The 25,846-nt window shown below is 39.9% G+C and overlaps 1 protein-coding gene across 2 annotated transcripts in view; it reads left to right on the forward strand.

The window, feature by feature from the left end:
- RASGEF1B (RasGEF domain family member 1B) overlaps nt 1-25,846 on the forward strand; it is a 577,487-nt gene that overhangs the window by 196,191 nt on the left and 355,450 nt on the right. Inside the window, exon 3 of one of the 2 annotated variants that reach the window (XM_060012290.1) lies at nt 24,292-24,330. In XM_060012290.1, the coding sequence (XP_059868273.1) occupies nt 24,292-24,330 (39 nt within the window). Of the gene's footprint in view, nt 1-24,291; nt 24,331-25,846 lie in introns of those variants that run through there. The other variant, XM_060012284.1, reaches the window with a different exon arrangement.

Below are 25,846 nucleotides of genomic sequence, written 5' to 3' on the forward strand. Positions count from 1 at the left end.
ATCTGCAAATATGAGAATTGGATTAGATAATCCCTAGGCCCACTTCCAGTTCTGTGATTCTGTTAATGAAATAAAGGCTATGCAGAAAATAGCAAACATATTAAGATTGCAGTGATATTAGCTGCCACCACTTCTAGCACCACATCCGGAAGACCTCTTAATAATCTCTGTCCGGCAACAGTATGGGGACATCACTTACACTGTGATAAATGAGAATTTTGCTTAGTCATTTGATTGGAGCAATTGTCCCACCCCTCTGGGACAACTGGTTGTAATTTGAGGGAGCCACCACTAAATGTCGCTATAGGTTACATAAGTAGGTGGTCAGGAGGCATTCTTAAGTGTCCTTCTTCAAGCCTCAGAACTATCATGTGGTCTCCTTACAGATTTAGAACTACACACTTTAAATACTTAAACTCGAACATCAAAAACACTTAGATGGAAGTTAGCTATCATTTTAAAAAGAAGATGGTAATTCCTTCCAAATTCTTCCATTTGCTTGTTCCCTCAAATGCTGCTTCTACATATCTAGTTACTGGTGTAAACTGGGTAGACTGGTATTTAAAGGAATTCCCAATTGAGCAATTGCTTGACTGTTTGGCCTACACCTTCATGATTTTTTTCCCCTCAAGATAAAGAGATTAAGCTGCAGAAGGCAAGTATGGGATCCTTTGTGTCCCAGTTCTTGCTTCTGTTGTATCTCTAAGCTTTTCTGGAATCTTAGACACTTAGTGTATTTCATTAATTTTATGAAAATACACACATATTTTCATACTTTAACTTTTCTGAAATTGTGATGCTTCATAGAGTCAATGGAAACATATGATTAGCAGCACTTTTTCTTTTTAGTGATGTCTTATAATCAATGATGTCTTTTATGTGATAAAGTATTGTATCTGGTGTTATGGTATATCCATCTTAATTTATTAGCAGTCAGTGCTCTGTTAAAAGTTTTTTGACAGATAAACTTCCCTTTCCAGCCTAATTTTTTAAGGAGCTCAAACTGGAAGAGAGAGCAATATTTATTGAATGTCCACCAGTGTCTGAGCTGTGGGCTATGCATAGATGATTGTATTTGATCCTTATCATACTATGAAGTGGGTTTTTTGTTTTCATTTTACAGTAGAGGAAACTGAGGACCATAAAGTTAAGTAACTTGTACAGTCATGCTGCTAGTGTGGGTCACTGCTGAAAACGGTATATTTACATATTTTGACTACAAATCTTACACTTTTTGTGCCATATTACATGGATATTTTAGGGCACACCACTTCTCTTTAACCTCAGGTTTTTTTGATGTATTCCATAGAACTTAGCCCTCTTTGAATAGTGCACAGTTGTTTTCTGACAGCCTTCTTTACCACTGGACCATCAGGGAAGTCCCCGGTTTATCAATTTTTAGAACATGGTTACAGTCAGAGTCCACGGTGTCCTGGAGATCCAAGCTGTATGCAAGATGTAGTTGGCAGGAAGGATTTGGTCCCCCTTGCTTAACTTTCCAAGGGGTAAGGCTGAGAAACAACAGCAAATTCCTTTCCTACATCTTTGCTTTGACAGTCCCCTGTATGCAGATGGCACCCACTGGTAGTCAGGAGGGATGAGAGGGTGGAAGGCAGTTTACATCATGATCATCATTGTGTTTGCACAGGCCCAGGAGAGCTGAATTTTCAGTTCTCAGCAACTCTCAGAAATTGCTGAAATACATTCCATTGCTGAAGTACATTCCCTACCTCATGTCCTGAAGGGCATTTGTTGTCTACAGGCTGTACTTACGTTTTCCATTTCCAGTCCCTTTTCTTTCAAGTTCTCACTTGTAAATCTGAAGACAAAACATTAGCAATCTGTCAGAGATTCTGTTCCATTCATTTGTCTAGGGATTTGTCATCAAAAAATTCCTTTTATATCAGCAACTTGGGGTATTATGATGATAAATAATCTGTGGTTCTACTTTGCGAGGATTCCTCAGATAGAGGGCATATGATTATAACATGTACAGGATATAATAGTCAAAAATTCAAGGTCACTAAGAGATGAGTTGATTGTAATTATTTAAAGTTCCTTGGCTTAAAGAGAGTACTATTTGCTGAAGTAATTTTGAAATGATGTGTTTAACTTTCCATCTCTTAAGGGAGGTAATGACTCTAAAACTCGTGAACCTTCCAGTGTGAAACTCATGAGAGTTTGTGGGTATATGTGGTAACACATAAGAATAGAAGTCACGCAGTATCTTGCTGAATACTAAAATCAGGGGGCATCTTTCATTCTCATCTTATGTGATTTCTTGACTGCATTTCACTCATGTATTTAATTATTCATCTCTTCAACTGTTCCAACAAATAGTTATTGACCAGTAGATGTGTGCCATGTGCTGTCAATAAGACGTAGTCCCTGTCTTTGGGGAGCTAATATTCTATAACGGTTGCAGACAGGTAGACAAAGTCACTGTGATAAGCACTCTGACAGGGTTTAGTATGGAGTGAGGTGAGAGCACATATAAAGAGGATTCTAATCCTGATTTGAGAAATCAGGGAGAGCTTCTCTGAGGAAGTACTATCCTAGGTTTCTTTCAGGAAGTGCTATTCTGTGACAATACTATGGCTCTTCCACTCCTCTGACAGCTTTTCTTAATTTCCTTAGCTGGTTCTTCTTTCTTTTCATCCTAATAAATATCAATGCTCCCTAGGGTTTTGTCTCCATCCCTTGTTTCTTTTTCTTTTTATATATATATATATATATATATATATATATATATATATATATATATATATATATAAAACTGAATCACTTTGCTATGCAGCAGAAATTAACACAACATTGTACATCAACTATACTTCAATAAAATAAATTAAAAAGAAAGAATGAAGATCATATAGCTAGTAGTTGAAGCCATAGAAGTGGATGGATTATGTTCATATTCAACAAAATTTAAAAAAAAATCTATATACTAGCCATTGTGAATATGGGAATGTGTGAAATGTGAATTCACATTGTGAATAGGAATATTAGTATGGCATGGCCATCTGCTTGCAGAGTTCTTTGGGGCAAGGGACATAATCAAATAAATACAATATGTTGTGAAAAAAGTTATTATAGAAATGTGTACAAGGTACAGAAGTGGCACAAAGGAAAAGAGATCACATGGGCAGGATGGAAGACACAGAAGAGAGGAAAACCAGGATCAGAACTCAGTAGAACTTCTTCAAAGAATATGAGAAGCTTCATAGATTTGCTTGTTATTTCTTCAAGGCACATGTCATATCTCATTTATCAATATACTCCCAGCAGAACCCAACCTAATGCCTGCAACATAAGTGCTCAGTAATGTTTGTTGAGTAAATGGGCCCAGGGCAGTTGGAAAGACATGAAAAAAAAAAATGAAGCTTGGGATTTTCCCAAGCCCTGGGGAACACTTTAATCATCTCTTATTAGCCTTTCACATGGAGAGCTTATGCAGGTAGAACTCAAAATAAACTCTCTGAAGAAATGAAGATGCAGCAGTTTAGAACTAGGGTAAGGAATGCATCTGTCAGTACTGAAATATGCTTATGGCAAGCTAGACCTTTTATTTCTGGTGTGCAGCAAAATTGTGTAGCCGTCGATTTCCTGTCAAACCATCACTGAGAGTGCCTGAGACAATGCCACATCACCATTCATTGATTAATGACAGTGCTGGGCTTTTAAACAGGAACCCATCACATTGAGTCTTGCAACCTCCATTCTTGTTGTGCGTCCATTTAAATGATTTGTAATAGCCAGTAATTATGAAAATGTCTTTCTTTCTTGACCTTCTCCCTCCTCTCCTCCCCACCCACTGAATTTACAGGTTAGTATTTCATCAAATTGGATTACAAATTAACATACTGGCTTTTTTAAAGACAGATCTATTTAGGTATATATTAGTACACAGAGTTCCTATGAAAAAGAAAAAGAGAAAGAAAGACACTGTGTGAAAGCCTCAGGATAAAAGATATTCCTACCACTCTACCAGTAAGAATCCCTCCAAGGGCTGAGTGCCTCAACTTCATTGCCCAAGGCTGGCCATCGGTTTCATTACCATCTTACATGAGACGTTTGAAGGAGGGAATCTTACCATCAAGCACCTACAGCTAGGCTTGAGACTAACAGTGCTTTTTAACCACCCACCCCCTCCAAAATAACTAAATATGGTGTAATGTTTTTCATTGTTTTATCTGGCTGACATGTAGCTTTTCCAAGTTAAATTTGTTTTCCTGATCATATTCTCTCTCTAGCTGCTGGAAAGATCCTGCTTTTCTAGAGGATGAGCTATAAAAGCTCCTGAAATATTTTCTCAATAATTCAGACCTGCAAGCATAACCGTATATGGGTATTGAAAGCGATCATTCATATCACTTTTCTTTCCTCTCAGGTACTGCACAGTATTCACAGTATAAGTCCATCTGGTTCAACCAGGAGCATGAAAATTTGCCAGCATATAATAACCTGGAGATCATTTGAGGGAGGAGAAGGCCAATCCCTCCTCCCTGCCCCCAGCCACTTGCTCTTGTAGAGCCCAGGCTTCAAGTAACCTTGTAGCTTCTTCCTTGCTTCCTCATGCACCGTTATGGGTTTTAGCGGCACAGGTGTATCTGTGCCACTAAATAGGCATTTGTGAAGTCTGTTGAGTACATGTGGCTGAAGACAAAGCTGGAGAAGTCCAGAATGCTCTGAAATAATCATAGTAGCTACTATGTGACAGCACTTGTTTCTGCATCAAGGAAATGCACAGTCTTAGGGATGAAGGAGAATCAGAATAATTAATTTGGAGTAAAATCCCTATTTTCTAAGGACTTATGACCATGACTGGTTGTGCTACTAATTTGGAAGGGTCTTCTCTCATCTCCTCAAGGGCATACTTAGTTCCAGGGAGATCTACAGTCCTATGTAGTGTGAGCAAAATGATATTTCCTCCCGTGAACTATTTTCTTTATTCCTCAGTGCTTTCTTTGGCTTTACCTTGTGCCAGACCTGAAAATCTGGAGCTGTCAGCTCTAGTCCAGCCCCTGCAGAGCCCAGTGGCAGGGTTCCAATTCCTTACGGTGGCAAGTGTGAAGACAGTGCTGCGTGCAGGGTAATGTTTATGGCTTCGTCAGCTGTTGGCACCATAGAAAGGAGCTAAGATGGCCAAAGGAGCTTTAGTGGATGATGAATGTTTGTTTACAGTGATGACCTAGGGAACTGAGTTACAGTACAGCCTCTCAGCAGAACATTCCCTAAAAGAAATTCTTGGTTCAGCAGTAGCCCCGGGTCAAATGTGACCAAAGACAATGAACATTTATTTGCCTTGGAGTTGCTGTTTATCCCAGAAAGTCCTTCATATGCCCACATCTTCCTGTCCTCTTGCCTGATCCATCTGAAGCTGTGGGTGATTGAAGGGGCTTATGTCTTTGTTTCCACTCTGCCCTGGTTGCGTGACTCAGAGTCACTTGATCATCACCCTGACCTTACTGTTAATATTTATTACTGAAGAGTAAGTCAGAGCTAAATATATCAAAGTATCAGTAGTGTTAACCATATACAAAGTATTTTAAAGTATATGATTTTTATCTCATCCTCATAACCTTCCAGGTGGGTAAGGAAAGGTTTATTTTGCTCTTTTGAAGATGAAAGTCAGTGATTTAATCAAAGTTACAAGAATAATAATCAGTGGAATCAGGACTAGAGCCAGGCGTTTCTGATTCCTAGATCCGTACCCTGGGGTAGACAACCTATAGCTTACAGGCCAAATCTGGCCACTGTCTGTTTTTGTACAGCCTGCAAGCTAAGAGTAGTTTTCACATTTTTAAATAGTTCGGAAAAAAACAAAAGAAGAACAATATTTCATGATACAAAAACATTATATGTAATTCAAATTTCGGTGTCTGTAAAATAAACTTGTATTGGAACACAGACACACATTCATTTATGCATTGTCTACGACTCCTTTTACGTTACAGTGACAGAGTTGAGTTGTTGTGACAGAGACCTTATGGCCCACAGAGCCTAAAATGTTTTTTATCTGTCCCTTTTTAAGGAAAAGTTTGTCAACCACTGTAATAATGATCAATAATAGAGACCCATGGTACAGTCTCTCTGTACTAGTTTGCTAAGGCTACATAAAAAGTACCACGAACTGGGCGGGTTCAAACAACAGAAATTTACTGTCTCACAGTGCTGGAGGCTAGAAGTCTAAAATCAAGGTGTCTGTAGAGCCCTGCTCTCTCTGAGTCTGAGTAGAATCCTTCCTTGCCTCTTCCTGGCTTCTGGTGGTGGCCCACAATCCTTGGTGTTCCTTTGTTTGCATCTGCCTCTGTCCAGTCTCTGCCTCCATCATCACTTGGCTGTCCTCACCTCCTTATCCCTCTGTGTATGTCTGTGTCCAGATTTCCGCATTTTTATAAGGATACCAGATATATTGGATTAGGACTCCCCCTAATGACTTCATCTTAACTGGATCATCTGCAAAGAAACCCTGTTTCCAAACAAAGTCCCATTTACATGTACAGGGGTTAGGACATCAACATCTCTTTTGGGGGGACACAATATAACTCATAACACTTTTCCGCATGGAAGGTGTTATCCTGACATCATCATCATTCTTCTTCCTTTCCTTGCCCCCTCCCTTTGTACCTGCTTCCCTGCTCCTTCCTTTCTCCACTCTCTTGCCTCCCTCACCTCATTCACTATACATTCAACAAACATTTATGAAGGTCCTACTGTGTCCGTGGCCCTATGTTCATCACTGTGCTAAAGTATACTGCACAAAAGTGATTAAGACTTGGTTTCTGGCCTCAACTGTGCAATGTGGAAAAGCAACCATCAGTGATAAGTCCATCGGAGGGGTTTGTATAAGGTACAGTAGAGATGTAGGGGGATCTTAGGGATCTAAATTCTCAAATATTGAGTCATAATCTTTTAAAATAATCGATGTGGTCTTATTTAAGGTACCACAGCTATTGACTCAAAAATTACAGATGCTAATATACATGGAATTGTAGGGTAGAGGTTCCTCACTATTCTTTTAAAGTCATAATGTACAGAAATATTCTGCCCCTCTTATTTGCCTTAATTCCCTCAATCTCTCTTTCCTTTAGCACTTACCATGTCAGGTTGGGATTCTCTGCTCTGGGAAAAACAGTGGGATGACCCTGAGGAGGGGGCTCTAACCTTGTTAGATTAACTTGATGGCTTTTAGGGGGAGACTTTGTCTGCAGCTTTGTGGGATGAAGCTCGACAGCACTCAGTGCGTTTTGTCCCTGTATGTTGCATTTTGTTGTGTCTTCTTTGAGGCTCTTTGTTGCTCTGCTCTCTCCTCCTGGCACTAATTGGTTACATTCAAATATAGTTGTGAAGTGCATGAAATGTGTTCTGACACTTTCTCCTCCCCTTGCCCCAGAGCTCAGCGTCTCGCTGGTCTCGCAGGATCTTCCTGGGTCAGAAGTGTGAGGGCGCAGCAAGGGAGGAGGTTCATCCTCTCTGCGGGGGTTCTGGTGGGGGCTCTTTGTGGACCGCATCCTCGGGTCCCATCGTTTTATCTCTGTGCAGTTTGTAAACCATAGAATTACTTCTGCTCCCTGCAGATTCAGAGCTTCCTACAGGTTATCAACCCCAAAGATGCTGACCTGGTGAAAACATCAAAGATCCACTCCGTGCAGGAACAAGGGAACTGGTGCTAAAGAGTAACACCTCTTCTCCCAGTGGTGTTCTCTTCCTAGGGTTCATAGTTGCTGCTGACCTTAACTTTATATCTGCACTTTATATATATATATTTCTCAGTCTTTGTTCTACTTAGCCCCCCTTTTTCTTTTAACATCTTTGTTGGAGTGTAATTGCTTTAGAGTGTTGTGTTAGTTTCTGCTATATAACAAAGTGAATCAGCTGTACATATACATATATCCTCATGTCCCCTCCCTCCTGCATCTCCTGCCCAACCTCCCTATCCCAACCCTCTAGGTGGTCACAAAGCACCGAGCTGATCTCCCTGTGCTATGCGGCTGGTCCCACTAGCTATTTTACATTTGGTAGTGTATATATGTCCATGCCACTCTCTCACTTTGTCCCAGCTTACCCTTCCCCCTCCCTGTGTCCTCAAGTCCATTCTCTACATCTACATCTTTATTCCTGTCCTGCCCCTACATTCATCAGAACATTTTTTTTTTTTTAGATTCCATATATATGTGTTGGCATATGATATTTGTTTTTCTCTTTCTGACTTACTTCACTTTGTTTGACAGACTCTAGGTCCATCCACCTCACTACAAATAACTCAATTTCTTTCTTTTTATGGCGGAGTAATATTCCATTGTATATATGTGCCACATCTTCTTTATCCACTCATCTGTCGATGGAATCTTAGGTTGCTTCCATGTCCTGGTTATTGTAAATAGAACTGCAATGAACATTGTGGTACATGACTCTTTTTGAATTGTGGTTTTCTCAGGGTATATGCCCAGTACTGGGATTGCTGGGTCGTATGGTACTTCAAATTTTAGATTTTTAAGGAACCTTCATACTGTTCTCCATAGTGGCTGTATCAATTTACATTCCCACTAACAGTGCAAGAGGGTTCCCTTTTCTCCACACCCTCTCCAGCATTTATTGTTTGTAGAGTTTTTGATGATGGACATTCTGACTGCTGTGAGGTGATCGCTTATTGTAGTTTTGATTTGCATTTCTCTAATGATTAGTGATGTTGAGCATCCTTTCATGTGTTTGTTGGCAATCTGTATATCTTCTTTGGAGAAATTTCTATTTAGGTCTTCTGCCCATTTTTGGATTGGGTTGTTTGTTTTTTTGATATTGAGCTGCATGAGCTGCTTGTATATTTTGGAGATTAATCCTTTGTCAGTTGCTTCATTTGCAAATATTTTCTCGCATTCTGAGGGTTGTCCTTTCATCTTGTTTATCGTTTCCTTTGCTGTGCAAAAGCTTTTAAGTTTCATTAGGTCCCATTTATTTATTTTTGTTCTTATTTCCATTTCTCTAGGAGGTGGGTCAGAAAGGATCTTGCTGTGATTTACGTCAGACTGCTCTGCCTATGTTTTCCTCTTAGAGTTTTATAGTGTCTGGCCTTACATTTAGGTTTTTAATCCATTTTGAGTTTATTTCTGTGTATAGTGTTAGGAAGTGTTCTAATTTCATTCTTTTACATGTGGCTGTCCAGTTTTCCCAGCACCACTTATTGAAGAGGCTGTCTTTTCTCCACTGTATATTCTTGCCTCCTTTATCAAAGATAAGGTGACCATATGTGTGTGGGTTTATCTGTGGGCTTTCTATCCTGTTCCACTAATCTATATTTCTGTTTTTGTGTCAGTACCATACTGTCTTGATTACTGTAGCTTTGTAGTATAGTCTGACATCAGGGAGCCTGATTCCTCCAGCTCCATTTTTCTTTCTCAAGATTGCTTTGCCTATTCGGGGTCTTTTGTGTTTCCATATAAATTGTGAAATTTTTTGTTCCAATTCTGTGAAAAATGCCATTGGTAGTTTGATAGGGATTGCACTGAATCTGTAGATTGCTTTGGATAGTATAGTTATTTTCACAGTATTGATTCTTCCAATCCGAGAACATGGTATATCTCTCCATCTGTTTGTATCATCTTTAATTTCTTTCATCAGTGTCTTATAGTTTTCTGCATACAGGTCTTTTGTCTCCTTAGGTAGGTTTATTCCTAGTTATTTTATTCTTTTTGTTGCAATGATAAATGGGAGTTTTCCTTAATTTCTCTTTCAGATTTTTTGCTGTTAGTGTATAGGAATGCAAGAGATTTCTGTGCATTAATTTTGTACCCTGCTACTTTACCAGATTCATTGATTGCCTCTGGTTGTTTTCTGGTAGCATCTTCGGATTCTCTATGTATAGTATCATGTCATCTGTGAACAGTGACAGTTTTACTTCTTCTTTTCTGATTTGGATTCCTTTTATTTCTTTTTCTTCTCTGATTGCTGTGCCTAAAACTTCCAAAACTATGTTGAATAAGAGTGGTGAGAGGGGGGTCGAGGGAAAAAAAAAAAAAAAAAAAAAAGAGTGGTGAGAGTGGACTGCCTTGTCTTGTTCCTGATTTCAGAGGAAATGATTTCAATTTTTCACCATTGAGAATGATGTTGGCTGTGGGTTTGTCATATATGGCCTTTATTATGTTGAGGTAGGTTCCCCTACTTTCTGGAGAGTTTTTATCATAAATGGGTGTTGAATTTTGCCAAATGCTTTTTCTGCATCTATTGAGATTATCATATGGTTTTCTTCCTTCAATATTTTAATATGGTGTATCACACTGATTGACTTGCATACATTGAAGAATCCTTGCATTCCTGGGATAAACCCCACTTGATCATGGTTTATAATCCTTTTAATGTGCTATTGGATTCTGTTTGCTAATGTACTGTTGAGGATTTTTGCATCTCTGTTCATCAGTGATATTGGCCTGTAGTTTTCTTTCTTTGTTACACCTTTATCTGATTTTGGTATCAAGGCTATGGTGGCCTCTTAGAATGAGTTTGGGAGTGTTCCTCCCTCTGCTGTATTTTGGAAGAGTTTGAGAAGGATAGGTGTTAGCTCTTCTCTAAATGTTTGATAAAGTTTGCCTGTGAAGCCATCTGGTCATGGGCTTTTGTTTGTTGGAAGAATTTTAATCACAGTTTCAATTTGCTCTGTGATTGGTCTATTTATATTTTCTATTTCTTCCTGGTTCAGTCTCGGAAGTTTGTGCTTCTCTAAGAATTTGTCCATTTCTTCCTGCTTGTAGTAATCTCTCATGATCCTTTGTATTTCTACAGTGTCAGCTGTTACTTCTCCTTTTTCATTTCTAATTCTGTTGGTTTGAGTCTTCTCCCTTTTTTCTTGATGAGTGTGGCTAGTGGCTTATGAGTTATGTTTATCTTCTCAAAGGACCAGCTTTTAGTTTTATTGATCTTTGCTACTGTTTCCTTCATTTCTTTTTCATTTATTTCTGATCTGATCTTTATGATTTCCTTCCTTCTGCTAACTTTGGGTTTTTTTTTGTTGCTGTTCTTCTGTCTCTAATTGCTTTAGGTGTAAGGTTAAGTTGTTTATTTGAGCTGTTTCTTGTTTCTTGAGGTAGGATTGTGTTGCTATAAACTTCCCTCTTAGAACTGCTTTTGCTGCATCCCATAGGTTTGGGGTCATCATGTTTCCATTGTCATTTGTTTCTAGGTATTTTTTGATATCCTCTTTGATTTCTTCAGTGATCTCTTGGTTATTTAGTAGTGTATTGTTTAGCTCCATGTATATATATTTTTTACAGTTTTTTTCCTGTAATTGATATTTAGTCTCATAGTGTTGTGGTTGGAAAAGATACTTGATACGATTTCAATTTTCTCTAAATTTACCAAAGCTTGATTTGTGACCCAAGTTATGATCTGTCCTGGAGAGTGTTCCATGAGCACTTGAGAAGAATGTGAATTCTGTTGTTTTTTGATGGAATGTCCTATAAATAGCAATGAAGTCCGTCTTGTTTAATGTATCGTTTATATGTATAAAATAAATGTATCATTTATTTTCATTGTGGATGATATGTCAATTGGTGAAAGTGGGGTGTTAAAGTCCCATACTATGATTGTGTTTCTGTCAATTTCCCCTTTTATGGCTGTTGGCATTTGCCTTATTTATTGAGGTGCTCCTATGTTAGGTGCCTAACTATTTACAATTGTTATATCTTCTTCTTGGGTTGGTCCCTTGATCATTATGTAGTGTCCTTGTTTGTCTCTTCTAATAGTCTTTATTTTAAAGTCTATTTTATCTGATATGAGAATTGCTTCTCCAGATTTCTTTTGATTTCCATTTGCATGGAATATCTTTTTCCATCCCCTCTCTTTCAGTCTGTATGTGTCCCTAGGTCTGAAGTGGGTCTCTTGTAGACAGCATATATATGGATCTTGTTTTTGTATCCATTCAGCCAGTCTGTGTCTTTTGGTTGGAGCATTTAATCCATTTACATATAAGGTAATTATCGATATGTATTTTTCTATTACCATTTTCTTAATTGTTCTGGGTTTGTTATTGTAGGACTTTTCCTTCTCTTGTGTTTCCTGCCTAGAGAAGTTCCTTTAGCATTTTTTGTAAAGCTAGTTTTGTAATGCTGAATTCTCTTAGCTTTTCCTTGTCTGTAAAGGTTTTAATTCTCTGTCGACTCTGAATGAGATCCTTGCTGGGTAGAGTAATCTTGGTTGCAGGTTTTTCTCCTTCATCACTTTGAATATGTCCTGCCACTCCCTTCTGGCTTGCAGATTTTCTGCTGAAAGATCAGCTTTAACCTTATGGGGATTCCCTTGTGTGTTATTTGTTGCTTTTCCCTTGCTGCTTTTAATATTTTTTCTTTGAATTTAATTTTTGATAGTTTGATTAAAATGTTTCTTGGCGTGTTTCTCCTTGGATTTATCCTGTATGGAACTATCTGTCCTTCCTGGATTTGATTGTTTCCTTTCCCATGTTAGGGAAGTTTTCAAGTATAATCTCTTCAAATACTTTCTCAGACCCTTTCATTTTCTCTTCTTCTTCTGGGACTCCTATAATTTGAATGTTGTTGTGTTTAATGTTATCTCTGAAGTCTCTGAGACTGTCCTTAATTCTTTTCATTCTTTTTTCTCTATTCTGCTCTGTGGTAGTTATTTCCACTCTTTTTTGTTCCAGGTCACTTATCCATTCTTCTGCCTCAGTTATTCTGCTATTGATTCCTTCTAGAGACTTTTTAATTTCATTTATTGTGTTGTTCATCATTGTTTGTTTGCTCTTTAATTCTTCTAGGTCCTTGTTAATCTTTTTTTTTTTGTATTTTCTCCATTCTATTTCCAAGATTTGGTGTCATCTTTACTATCATTACTCTGAATTCTTTTCCAGGTAGACTGCCTATTTCTCTTCATTTGTTTGGTCTGGTGGGTTTGTATTTTACCTTGCTCCTTCATCTGCTGTGTATTTCTCTGTCTTCTCAGTTTGCTTAACTTACTGTGTTTGGGATCTCCTTTTTGCAGGCTGCAGGTTCGTACTTCCCATTGTTTTTGGTGTCTGCCCCCAGTGAGTAAGGCTGGTTCAGTGGGTTGTGTAGGTTTCCTGGTGGAGGGGACTGGTGACTGTGTTCTGGTGGTTGGGGTTGGATCTTGTCTTTCTGGTGTGCAGGGCTGTGTCCAGTGGTGTTTTTTGGGGTGTTTGTGTACTTAGTATGATTTTAGGCAGCCTCTCTACTAATGGGTGGGGTTGTATTCCTGTCTTGCTAATTGTTTGGCATGGGGCATCCAGCACTGGAACTTGCTGGCCATTGTAGGGAGCTGGGCCTTAGCGTTGAGATGGAGTTCTCTGGGAGAGCTCTCGCCAATTGATTTTATGTGGAACCAGGAGGTGTCTTGTGGTCCAATGTCTTCAACTCAGCTCTCCCACCTCAGAGGCTCAGGCCTGACACCAGGCCAGAGCACCAAGACCCTGTTAGCCACATGGCTCAGAAGAGAAGGGAGAAAAAAGAAAGAAAAAAATACTAAATAAAAAATAATAAAATTATTAAAATTAAAAAATTATTAAAGTAAAAAATTTAAAAAGTAATAATAAAAAAAAAAGAAGAGAGCAACCAAACCAAATAACAAATCCACCAATGAAAACAAGCGGTAAATCTATACCAAGATAAATATGAAAATCAGAAACAAGTTAGCCACAGACAGCAAACCCCAAGTCTACAGTTGTTCCCAAGGTCCATCGCCTCAGGTTTGGGTTGATTCGTTATCTATTCAGGTATTCCACAGATACAGAGTACATCGAGTTGATTGTGGGGATTTAATCCACTGCTCCTGAGACTGCTGGGAGAAATTTCCCTTTCTCTTCTTTGTTCGCACAGCTCCTGGGGTTCAGCCCCACCTCTGCATGTAGGTCACCCTCAGGCATCTGTTACTGCCCAGACAGGATGGGGATAAAGGAGTGGCTGATTAGGGGGCTCTGGCTCATTCAGGCCAGGGGGAGGGAGGGGTACAGTAGTTATGATTGGAATGCAGGGCGAGCCTGCAGTGGCAGAGGCCAGTGTGACGTTACAGCAGCCTGAGACACGCCGTGTGTTCTCCTGGGGAACTTGTCCCTGGATCACAGGACCCTGGCAGTGGCGGGCGGCACAGGCTCCCGGGAGGGTATGGATAGTGACCTGTTCTTGCACACAGGACTCTTGGTAGCTGCAGCAACAGCGTTAGCATTTCATGCCCATCTCTGGTGTCTGAGCTGATATCCACAGTTTGTGCCCATCTCTGGAGCTTGTTTAGGCGGTGCTCTGCCTTCTGTGTGCAGACAGGGAAGGAATCCCCTCTCCTCATGCACCCCAAAACCATGGTCTCTTGCCTCTTAGGCAGTTCCAGACTTTTTCCCCGGACTCCCTCCCAGCTAGCTGTGGTGCACTAGCCCCCTTCAGACTGTGTTCACGCAGCCAATCCAGTCCTCTCCCTGGGATCTGACCTCCAAAGCCCGAGCCTCAGCTCCCAGTCCCCGCCCACCCCGGTGGCTGAGCAGACAAGCCTCTCGGGCTGGCGAGTGCTGGTTGGCACCGATCCTCTGTGCGGGAATCTCTCCGCTTTGCCCACACACACACACACACACACACACACACACACACACACACACACCCGCCGTCTCCGCCAGTGAAGGGGCTTCCTAGTGTGTGGAAACTTCTCCTCTTTAGGTGCAGGTCCCACCCCTGTTCTTTTGTCTCTGTTTTTTCTTTTGCCCTCCCCAAGTACGTGGGGAGTTTCTTGCGTTTTGGGAAGTCTGAGGTCTTCTGCCAGCGTTCAGTAGGTGTTCCGTAGGAGTTTTTCTCTGTTTTTTTGTCTCTGTTTTTTCTTTTTTCTTTTGCCCTCCCCAAGTATGTGGGGGGTTTCTTGCGTTTTGGGAAGTCTGAGGTCTTCTTTCTGCCAGCGTTCAGTAGGTGTTCTGTGTGAGTTTTTCCACATGTAGATGTATTTTTGATGTATTTGTGGGGAGGAAGGTGATCTCCACGTCTTGCTCCTCTGCCATCTTGAAGGTCCCCCATACTTAGCCCTTTTAAGGGAGCTTTTTTATAAAATTCACTTTGTATGCAAAGACTCTTCAGCTTTTATAAATGGTGCTGGGTAAAAAGAAGTTAATATTTACCTATTGGTAAAGAACCTTTGACATTGATATGAGACTAGAGTGACCTTGCTTTGTTAATTTTAAGTGAATTTCACATTTTACCCTAATGCTCCCAGAGTACGATTCTAGTGGCACAGTCTACCCCAGAAATACCTCTGAAGGCCAGTGACCTGAATCTTGGTTTAACCACTTACTAGTTAAGAAAACTTAGACAAGTCACTTAACCTCTCTGTTTTCTTATTGTCCTACAATGCGTGAAACAGATACTCTATAGGGTTGTTTGGAAGCTCAAGTGAAACAATGTGTGTCAAGGGGCTTTAGAAATTGGACGTTTTATATAAATGTCACAAGGTATTATCCCTATTGTCCTAATAATAATTAGGCTATGGAAATTCCAGTCAGATATACTTTTTCTTCTTTTGTGAGATCATAAAAGGCATAGTTATCATTGCCATTAATTTGCTTTGAGTATTTCTTAGACCATTGGTTCTCAAGGTATGGTTCCCAGACCAGTAACATCCACCTTGAGTTAGAAATGCAAATTCTTGGGCCCCACCTCAGACCTCCTGAATCAGAACCTCTGGGGTTGGGGCCCAGCCATTTGTGTTTTCACAGGACATCCAAGGAGATTGTCCTGACACTAACGTTTGAGACCCACTGGTTTAGAGTTACACCCAACTGCGTGTGTGTAGGCTCTGATTTTGCTGATGTTTTTTAACCTGGCTTTTCTTTCAGACATGGAAGAGATTCTGAAAGACAAAATGTGTGTGCCTAAGACTGAGTTGGAACCAACAGTTGACTTCCCAGAACATGCCTGTCAGCTAGGTGTGCCGTTTTTAGCATTGACATAGATCCTAGGAGCGCAGGTCCTTAAAGCATCCCCTTGGTTAAACACACACTTGCTGGAGATATGCTGAGGGTCCAGAGAGCATTATCCTACTTAAGTGGGATAATAACAGTTGAGTGAGATGACTGGTGAACTATTCGGTGAAATTCAGTAGAGCTGCACTGAGCTTGATTCCTATTCTGGCTACCCTTGAACATCAGGTGTCTCCTTCCCTCTAATAGTCTTTGGTCTTCCTCAAACGAACCCCCCACCTATTAATGAGTCTGGGGCCCACTCCCAAGTGCCCTGACAGGTCTTAGAAATAGCCAGGTACCCCACTGCTCACCCTGTGCTTTCCCGTCATACCCCTGGATTGCAGCTGTGCCATGGCTGTGCTGACAGACAGATGGATGGTAGTTACTTTAAAGTGAAAACCAGAGCTCTAAAGGTAATTAAGATGGAAGAGGGAAAGTGGTAGGAAAACATTAGGGAAACCATGGTGCTGTCGGGTTGATCCACAAGGGCAGAGGTGCATGGTAGGTGTTCAATCGCTACTTATGGAATGAATGAGTGAGGACGGAAATTTGTGTTTTGGGAGCTATCCTGCCTACTTAACTTAAGAGCATCTATCTTATTCCAAATGAACAGACATTATGCCTTGATTGAGTGAACTATTAGATATGTTTAGTTTTAAATGCAGACATAAATAGATTTGGTCTTTCTATGGTTCAAATTTCCTCCCATCAGCTTTCCCTTAATTATCCACAAGTGTTCCAAACCTTCATTAGCTAAATAGGATGCAGATGACGGTCATTAGTCTGGGATGTAAATCCTTTTGGCACATTCAATGGCTTTTCACTTGGTTAATTGAAATTTTCAGTATTCATGGACTACAAGAAAACACTGTAATTTTATCATTTATTCAGGGGTATAATTTTTTTCCTTTAGCAGGTTGTATTTTATAATTATGCAGTTAAAAAAAAACGAATGCCACACTTTGCCTGGAGGGGATACCACTATTTTCAGTGCACATGTGTCAGTACTAGTCTACTAAAGCATGAAGACCAAATGGAAAGTCATACTTTGTCTAGAAATCCTAAAATTGACCAGCTAAAATGTCTAAGAAAGCATCCAAGTAGTATGCACTTTGGGGACCCATTGATTCAAGTATAAGAGACTTCCAAATTGTTAGTAATATGTGTGGGTCTGGTCTTGACATCTACCAATGAATAAGAAATCATCCAGTTTTCTGTGGGGTGCAAATTTCAGGTATCAAATGGAGATGCTTTATGCAGGCATTATTCTTTTAAATGGTTCTTAGCTTTCAACTACATTTGACCATTTATCAAACCTAGCTGGCCTCTGGTGATATTTGGTTGAGAGTGACACACACACACACACACACACACACACACACACACACACCTGATACTTGAAATAAAATTTCACAAAATTACCAACTATCTCAGAAATTCAGTTTCTGAATTCCTTAATTTTTATAATCCAATACTTAAGCAATGCTCTTTGTTTGCCCCCAACTTTGTTCCAATTTAATCGAATAAGTGTCATATGTTGGCTGTTTTAAAAACATGAATCTTAGTTATAGACATTACATGGCAGAAGTTGGCTCAGTAGAGGCAGAGTATATCTATTTCTGTTCTTTTTCTAAACCTAATTTAGTGGGAATGAAACAACATTGTAATAACTCTCAGAGGTAAACTCTCCCTTAAAAAGGAGTATAGAACATATGGAGTCTCTTTTCAGTGCTCAGTCACTTTGCAAAACACACCCACCAGTGAGAATCAGGTAAGCAGCTGCCCTTCTAGAAGTCTCTTTTTGTAGGCTGGACTGGATGAACCACTGATCACTGGTCTTTGGTCTAGGTTGTCTTACCAAGGCCTTATCAGTCTCGGTTGTTTGTCCGAAGTCACTCTTCCTTCTGGGTTGCTTTGGCCCACTTGGAATATTTCTGCAAACGATTCTTAATGTTAATTTAAGGAAGACATGTTTAAGCACCACAGTCTTCTAAATGAACCATTATTTTATATATACATAGATATATATAAGATATATATCTTAATAAATACATAATATATAAATATACTTAATATATAATATATAAATATAAATATTTGATATATATCTGTCAATATTTAATTTATATCTGTCTCAAAGTTGAATATAAAGACATTTTATAAGTTATGCTTTTGTGAGTTCCCTGAAAAACTCTCTCTGCCTCTGTAGATAATCAAGAGCTGACCATGTTATTCAGCCAGATGTTCTGTCCTCAGAGGATAGAGGAAAGAAGTAGGCACTATACTCACTGATTTCCAAACAATGTGCCTGATAAGATCCAGCCCATTTTCTTCAAATTAGCCAGGGCTCTCATGACCTAAAAGGAAATGAATAGGGGTTTCCTCATTTCATAATGAAGAATTCAAGACCGCCAGGCTAGCAATCTGTTTTAAGCTCACAGAGTTAATAAGCTTGTCTCCTATTAAGAAGAGACAAGCGTTAAATGCCTAGACTCCTGAGCAAGTGGTCCATTTGTCTAACTGTCCAACGACTCTTATCATAAAAGAACAGCAAACATATAAGTTCTAATAAGGGGTCACATCAACTAGAGCACATCAGCCATAGGCAGTATCTACCCTTGGCAAAACTGTGTTAAGTTAAAGTGTATTCCAAAAGACAACCCTCAGAATGGGAGAAAATATTTGCAAATGAAGCAACTGACAAAGGATTAATCTCCAAAATTTACAAGCAGCTCATGCAGCTCAATATAAAAAAACAAACAACCCTATCCAAAAATGGGCAGAAGACCTAAATAGACACTTCTCCAAAGAAGATTATACAGATTGCCAACAAACACATGAAAGAATGCTCAACATCACTAATCATTAGAGAAATGAAAATCAAAACTACAATGAGATATCATCTCACACTGGTCAGAATGGCCATCATCAAAAAATCTACAAACAATAAATGCTGGAGAGGGTGTGGAGAAAAGGGAACCCTCTTGCACTGTTGGTGGGAATGAAAATTGATACAGCCACTATAGAGAACAGAATGGAGGTTCCTTAAAAAACTAAAAATAGAACTACCATACCAGCCAGCAATCCCACTACTGGGCATATACCCTGAGAAAACCATAATTCAAAAAGATTCATGTACCCCAATGTTCATCGCAGCTCTATTTACAATAGCCAGGACATGGAAGCAACCTAAGTGTCCATCAACAGATGAATGGATAAAGAAGATGTGGCACATATATACAGTGGAATATTACTCAGCCATAAAAAGGAATGAAACTGAGTTATTTGTAGTGAGGTGGATGGACCTAGAGACTGTTATACAGAGTGAAGTAAGTCAGAAAGAGAAAAACAAATATCGTACACTAACACACATATATGGAATCTAAGAAAAAAAAAGTTCATGAAGAACCTAGGGGCAAGACGGGAATAAAGACACAGACCTACTAGAGAGTGGACTTGAGGATATGGGGAGGGGGAACGGTAAGCTGGGACAAAGTGAGAAAGTGGCATGGACATATATACACTACCAAACGTAAAATAGACAGCTAGTGGAAGCAGCCACATAGCACAGGAAGATCAGCTCGGTGCTTTGTGACCACCTAGAGGGGTGGGATAGGGAGGGTGGGAGGGAGGGAGACGCAAGAGGGAAGAGATGTGGGAACATATGCATATGTATAACTGATTCACTTTGTTATAAAGCAGAAACTAACACACCATTGTAAAGCAATTATACTCAAATAAAGATGTTAAAAATAAATAAATAAATAGATAGATAACCAACAAGGACCTGCTGTATAGCACAGGCAGCTATACTCAATATTTTGTAATAACCTATAAGGGAAAAGAATCTGAAGAAAAGGACATATATGTATCTGTATAACTGAATCACTTGCTGTACACCTGAAACTAACACAACATTGTAAATTAACTAAACTTCAATAAAAAGAAAAAAAAATTAAGGTGTGTTGTAGTGGACAGAGCAGTGCTTCACACAGACCTTCTAGCACGCTGCCCACAGCTGTCAGCCCTTTCAGGAAATTGCCCTTGGCTGAACAAAGGCATTATGCCTAGGGTCTGCCCCCTTCCCCGGGCAGCCCTTTCCCTTGTCCCAGCTTAAGATAAATCTAATCCAGCTTCAGAGTTCCCCATTGGGTTTGCTGAGACCTTTGTTGAACTTGCACCTCAGCCATCTCCCTCTGCTCAGTCCTGCACCCTTCCCTTCCCCTCTCCAAGTGGAGATCCCAGAGCACGCCCTAATAAACATCCTGCCTGCTAATCTCCATCTCACAGGCTGCTTGTTAAGGAGACCACCCTGCGACCTGTGTGATCTTTTCCATCTCATTGAGTGTCTTCATGATCTAAGTCTTCATTTTTTTTCTATCAAAATCTGCTTTTGAAATTAATAGAAGACAAGAAGATTCTGCTTGTAGGAAAGGGAATGAATAAATTCATTCTCTCTAAGGTGTAACAGACCAACAAATATAATACTTGAAATTTCCAACTTTCCCCTTTGCGGTGACTCTTAACACCCTAGCATTCCTCGAGGGTTTGTCTATTATGATTCAAAGCCTCATGCTAAACACAGAGCTCTAATAAGTGAAATTTCAGGCATCAGTATAAAAATGGATAACAGTGGGGCCTCACCTTTCTAGATTCATTTTGGGAAATTGCTATAACTGTCCATGTATAATACCGTACACCCCATGCTGGTCGCCCTGCCAGCAGCCTTAGAAGTCAGTGCTCTAAAAAAGTCATTGTGCTTCATTGTGACAAGCGCAGCATCAGGCAAACTTTGGTGGAGGGGACCCATTAGGAGTTACCTCTTTAGTAGAAAAATATTGATGCAACAATCAAGAAGGTCACAGCATGGGTAAGTCACCATGTTTTGAGTCTTTCATTTTCCGTAATTAAAGTGAACATATTATCGGAAGGTTTAGAAAGTCCACTCAAAGTCATTCACAGTAGCTGCAATTAGGAAATTGGAATGCCAGCAAAAGACTTTGGACGGAACGAAATGAGACTGACCAAGCGTATAAGTACAGTCCCCTTAGAAAATGGCCAAATTAAGGATATGGACTCCCTTTGACCTTTGCCATACCTCTTTCACACTCATTCCATGTCCTGAGATTTCACTGTATGTTTGTCCTTTGGCTCAAGTGGTTCCTTGCTACAGATGTAACATTTAGAGCTACCTGTGTTAATTTTTTTTAGTGGAGTCAATTTCACCCATCTCTGACTCTCATTTCTCCTCCAAACATGTTTCTCAGGTTACCTGAGACTGTTTTTGAAGGTTGAATGGTATTGTTTAATTTCGAAGATCATTTCCCCTGGGGCTAATGTCTGAATTCTTAGACGTGTTCATTAATTTACTCTCCCCAGTGATGTATCTTAAGCTTAGTTAAAAATGCAATTAGGGCTTCCCTGGTGGCGCAGTGGTTGAGACTCCGCCTGCCGATGCAGGGGACGCGGGTTCGTGCCCTGGTCCGGGAAGATCCTGCATGCCGTGGAGCGGCTGGGCCCGTGAGCCATGGCCGCTGAGCCTGCGCGTCCGGAGCCTTTGCTCCGCAACGAGAGAAGCCACAGCAGTGAGAGACCCGCGTACCACAAAAAAAACAAAAAAACAAAAAAAAACCAGTTAGAATCGCTCAAGTTGCGCCCACGTGAGCAACCACACGGAGTCTTCAGTAGCTGGGATTTGTTTCTCCCCTAGTGTTTTTATTATATTGCCATTTAGGACAGAGAGTGAGACTTGAAATCAGGATCTGGAAGAGAAATTCCCACCATTAGACTTCTGTTTCCTGGAAAAAATTTAGTTGCACTAGTCAGGGAATCACAGTCATTTCCATAACTAGCTCCTTTAGAGTTTAGACCTGTTGTTCTCAACTGGGGGTGATTCTGCCAGCCCCCCACCTCCCAGGGGACATTTGGCAATGTCTGGAGACATTTTTTGTTGTCGTGACTGACGTGGGGAGGGAGGTGTGCTACTGGCATCTGGTGGGTAGAGGCCAGGGATGCTGCAAAACATTCTACGGTGCTCAGTACCACAACAAGAATTATCCAGTCCGAAGTGTTCATAGGCCCAACGCTGAAGAATTGATTTAGCCAAACCAAGTGGATACTAGACAATAGGTATAGGCTAAATAGAGAGGAAATGTATTTTACTACTATTCAGGAGCCTTTTGTGTCTCTCCCTGGGTTTCACTTTGTAATGCTATGACGTGTGAGTCTGCTTTTCCAGCGCTGTGCTTCCAAAACAGTGTTTTGGGATAAGGGCTGCAGTCTTTTTTTTTTTTTTTTTGGCATTTTCCCATCGAGTGCATATTTAGTGGGCATCGTTTTTTGTGTGTGCCAGGCACTGGGCTAGGTAATGGGGCTACAGCAATGTCCAAGTCTTGTTGGGTCTTTCCCTCCCTGGAGCAGAAATCTGAGGGTGAACATTGAGGTCAATCTCATGATACAGGGCTCAGTGTACAAACACGTAAAAATGACAAAAGGTTACAAACGCGTAAAGATGACAAAAGGTCATGGGGAAGATATTTGGGGGGAAGATTGTAGGTGGGGTGTTTCAGTGTAACATGTGTGAGCTGTTTGCTTCTTTGGCTGTTCTCTCTCTCCTTACTGGCTCAATCTTGACTTTGGCTTTTCCTCTTTTTTTCCCATCACCAAAATTCTCTCTTCCTTTCTCTTTTCCCCTTTTAATTCAAACTTTCTGAATATGTACCCCTTCCTTCACAAACACAACAAAAATAAAAACGCCAGCAATCCAAATTTAAAGATCACACCCAACGTAAACCTTAAACTTAATTTTTCTTCATTAAAGATACTTTTTTTGTATGTTTATCCATGTCTGTGTTTTCTGTCCTTTAATACTGCGTATTATTTTGGGCCAGAATATGTGCTGGCGCAGATTCTTAACTTTTTTTTACTGCTTGTCTGAAAACAAATCAAAACCCTAGATGGGTTGACAAATATTTTTATGTTATATGAGGAGAAAGTGGGAGAAAGATTATATACATTAGATCTTTGAGCCATACCAAAGTCTCTGTTATACATTTCTTTTAGTTCTTTTGACTCTATTCAACCAAAATAAAATTATCAGTGTATGTATATATATATATACACATATATATATATACATATACACTGTATGTATATATATATATACACACACATATATGTACATACCACATATGTACATGCATATATACACACATACATATGTATACATATATGGCATATATATAAAAGAATATTTATTGCAAAGCAAAAACAAAAGAATAAAATTCTGGAAACCATCAAATATCTACCAATAAAGGAAAGCATACATAAAGTATGGTATATCCATATTATGGAATGTTATACAGCTATTAAGAAGAATGAGTCAGTCTACGTGAACTGACTGGAAAGATGTTGATAGTATAGCCTTAGTAGGATGGTATGATCTCAAGAAAGAAGAAACTTCTTTATGTACCTGTGTAATATAAAACACACAATTAACATATACATGCATTTGCATAAAAATAGAGAAAATGTGGAAGGATGAATACAAATTTTTACTATTGGTTACCTCAGAAGAATAGGTTAGAAAGGGGATTGGCTCATTAAGAATATATATTAGTTTTGTAATTAAAAAGTAGAAAATGTTACTGAAAAAAATTTAATACCATTATGTCCATTGAACTCTTCATAGCATAGTCCAAAAGGAACAAACTTGCATGTAAATCCCAACTGGCCTTGAATGCCAAAGTGCCTTTTTAGTGGCTCATGAGGCCAAGAAAATATTCACACAACTGTAAAAAGTCAATCACAGGGAGAATGAGGGAGCTAAGGGGACTGGGGATGAGACAGCAAGAACCCTGATACTGCTGTTCAGACTCACATATCTCATGGATGGGGAGAAGCTCCACTCCATCACTCAGGCTATTTACAGGTGTCATTTGAAAGATTTGGGCATTTGACAATTTGCACATATCTCTTCAAGATAAAGAGAGTGCCGTGTGTGGTTGATAAGGTGGGTTTTTGAGTCAGACTGCTTCATTTTCATTCCGGATCTAGCTATTTCCTAGGTATGACAATTAACCTAATTGTGCTGTGGTCCTTTATTTGTGAAATAAAGGTAAATAAGAGTCTTTACTTCCCTGGATCATCGTTGGCCCATAATGAATGTTCTGACTTGGAGGGGGTGGCAGTGGGAGCAGTGAAGGGCAGATACTTTAAAATCCAGAGAAATCAGTGGGGTCACAGGAGGTGGTACCCACCTTGGATTGGAGATGCATGGGGGCAGGGTCAATAGCATTACACTTTGCCAGTTCTAATGTGTCTCCCACCTTCTTGTTTTGCAGACCACCAATCTCAGCACACTGGCTAGTGACTGCAAAAAGGTAAGTCAGCCTCCAGGAATTGCAGCCTGCTGTCAGAGTAATAAAAAGCTTCAGAATTGATGACATTCGGTTGAAAAAGCTATGGTATCAATGAGAATGTTCTGCTGACATATTGTAGTCTTCTTTCCTCAGAGATGGAAATTTGAATGGTTCTCTTTAAGGCTGTGGCAAACTCTGTTATTGTTTGACAACCTTTTCTGCTAAAGAAGCTCTGTTTCCATATATTTCTATCTCGCTATTATCTGATATTTTATTCTGCAAGGTGAGCATCAAGGGAGTTCAGGGCAAGCTGCATTGCAGGCATCTCTATCTTTGTTTGCAAATTTAAATCTAATAAACCTAAACCCAAAACAATATAAAAATGATTTTGTATTTGGAAAGCTGATCATATAGCATAAAAATCTGGTTTGGATTCACCAGAGTCAAGTTTGAGAAGCTGTCATGCTTTGCAAAAGGATTAGCCTCGCTGGCATCTGATGGAAGCCGTTCTGTAATGGATCATGTCTGAGGACTGCCTGCTAGAGCAGCAGCAGCGTGTCTAATTCCTGGCCTTTGCAGTCCAGGGGGCACTTTTATCCGCCTCTTTAATCTCGGGTTTAACTAGATCTTCTCCTTCTGGAGGGGAAAGAAGCGATTTCACAGTCTGAAAACTCAAATAAATTCTTTGATGCTATCTATTGATATGGAAAACCAGGTGCATAAAGAGTTGACCTGTGCCTGATATATTAGTTACTTGGCATTTCTAAGGATTTGACACCATGACATTGTTTGCTGGGCTGTTTCCGTTTCTGAATTTGCTTGATATGGAAATAGGTAGCGGGGAACTTCATCTTTAAAGGTGGTGTGAGGGCCCACTGTTCTGAATGCCATCGTTTCATTATCTTGATTGTTGTTTTATTGCCTGTTAAGTCTCCATCTTGATTGAGTTCTGCTGTGTTTGTCTTGCTCTCAGCTCCCTGAGAGCAAAGTCCATGTGGAATTCTTAAAATTATAGAGCTTAGAGAACAAAAGGACTTTAGGGGTTCTCTAGTCTCCCCCTTTTCCCACAGTGGGACTGCCATCGATATAATTTATAAATGGACCTCTAGCTTCCACTTGAATATCCTGTTGACGGGGAACTTAATGACCCTACCTGTTCTCTAGTGAGACAAAGGATTAGAAAGTTAGTTCTTCCTTTTACTGAGCCAGTATCTGCCTCCTTTTGATTTCTGCCTACCGATTTCAGTGTGAAGCCAGTTAATACGCTTTCTTCTGAATCTTCTTCCCACCCCATTGCAGGGCTATTTACTTTTCTTCTTTATTTCTGATAGGACATTGATAATGATTGATTTCCAAAAGCATGGCTGCTGGGAGCTGGCTGTCTGGTTTCAAAAAATGGCTCTGCCACTTGTTACTTACATGACTTTGGGTTGGTGACATAACCTATTTGTGCCTCACTTTTATCATCTGTAGAATGGGGATAATAGTTGTACATACCTCATGAGGCATACCTCATGAGGTAGATGAGTTAACATAT

The sequence above is a fragment of the Delphinus delphis genome, chromosome 5 (assembly GCF_949987515.2).
Source record: "Delphinus delphis chromosome 5, mDelDel1.2, whole genome shotgun sequence".
Taxonomy (NCBI): Eukaryota; Metazoa; Chordata; class Mammalia; order Artiodactyla; family Delphinidae; genus Delphinus; species Delphinus delphis.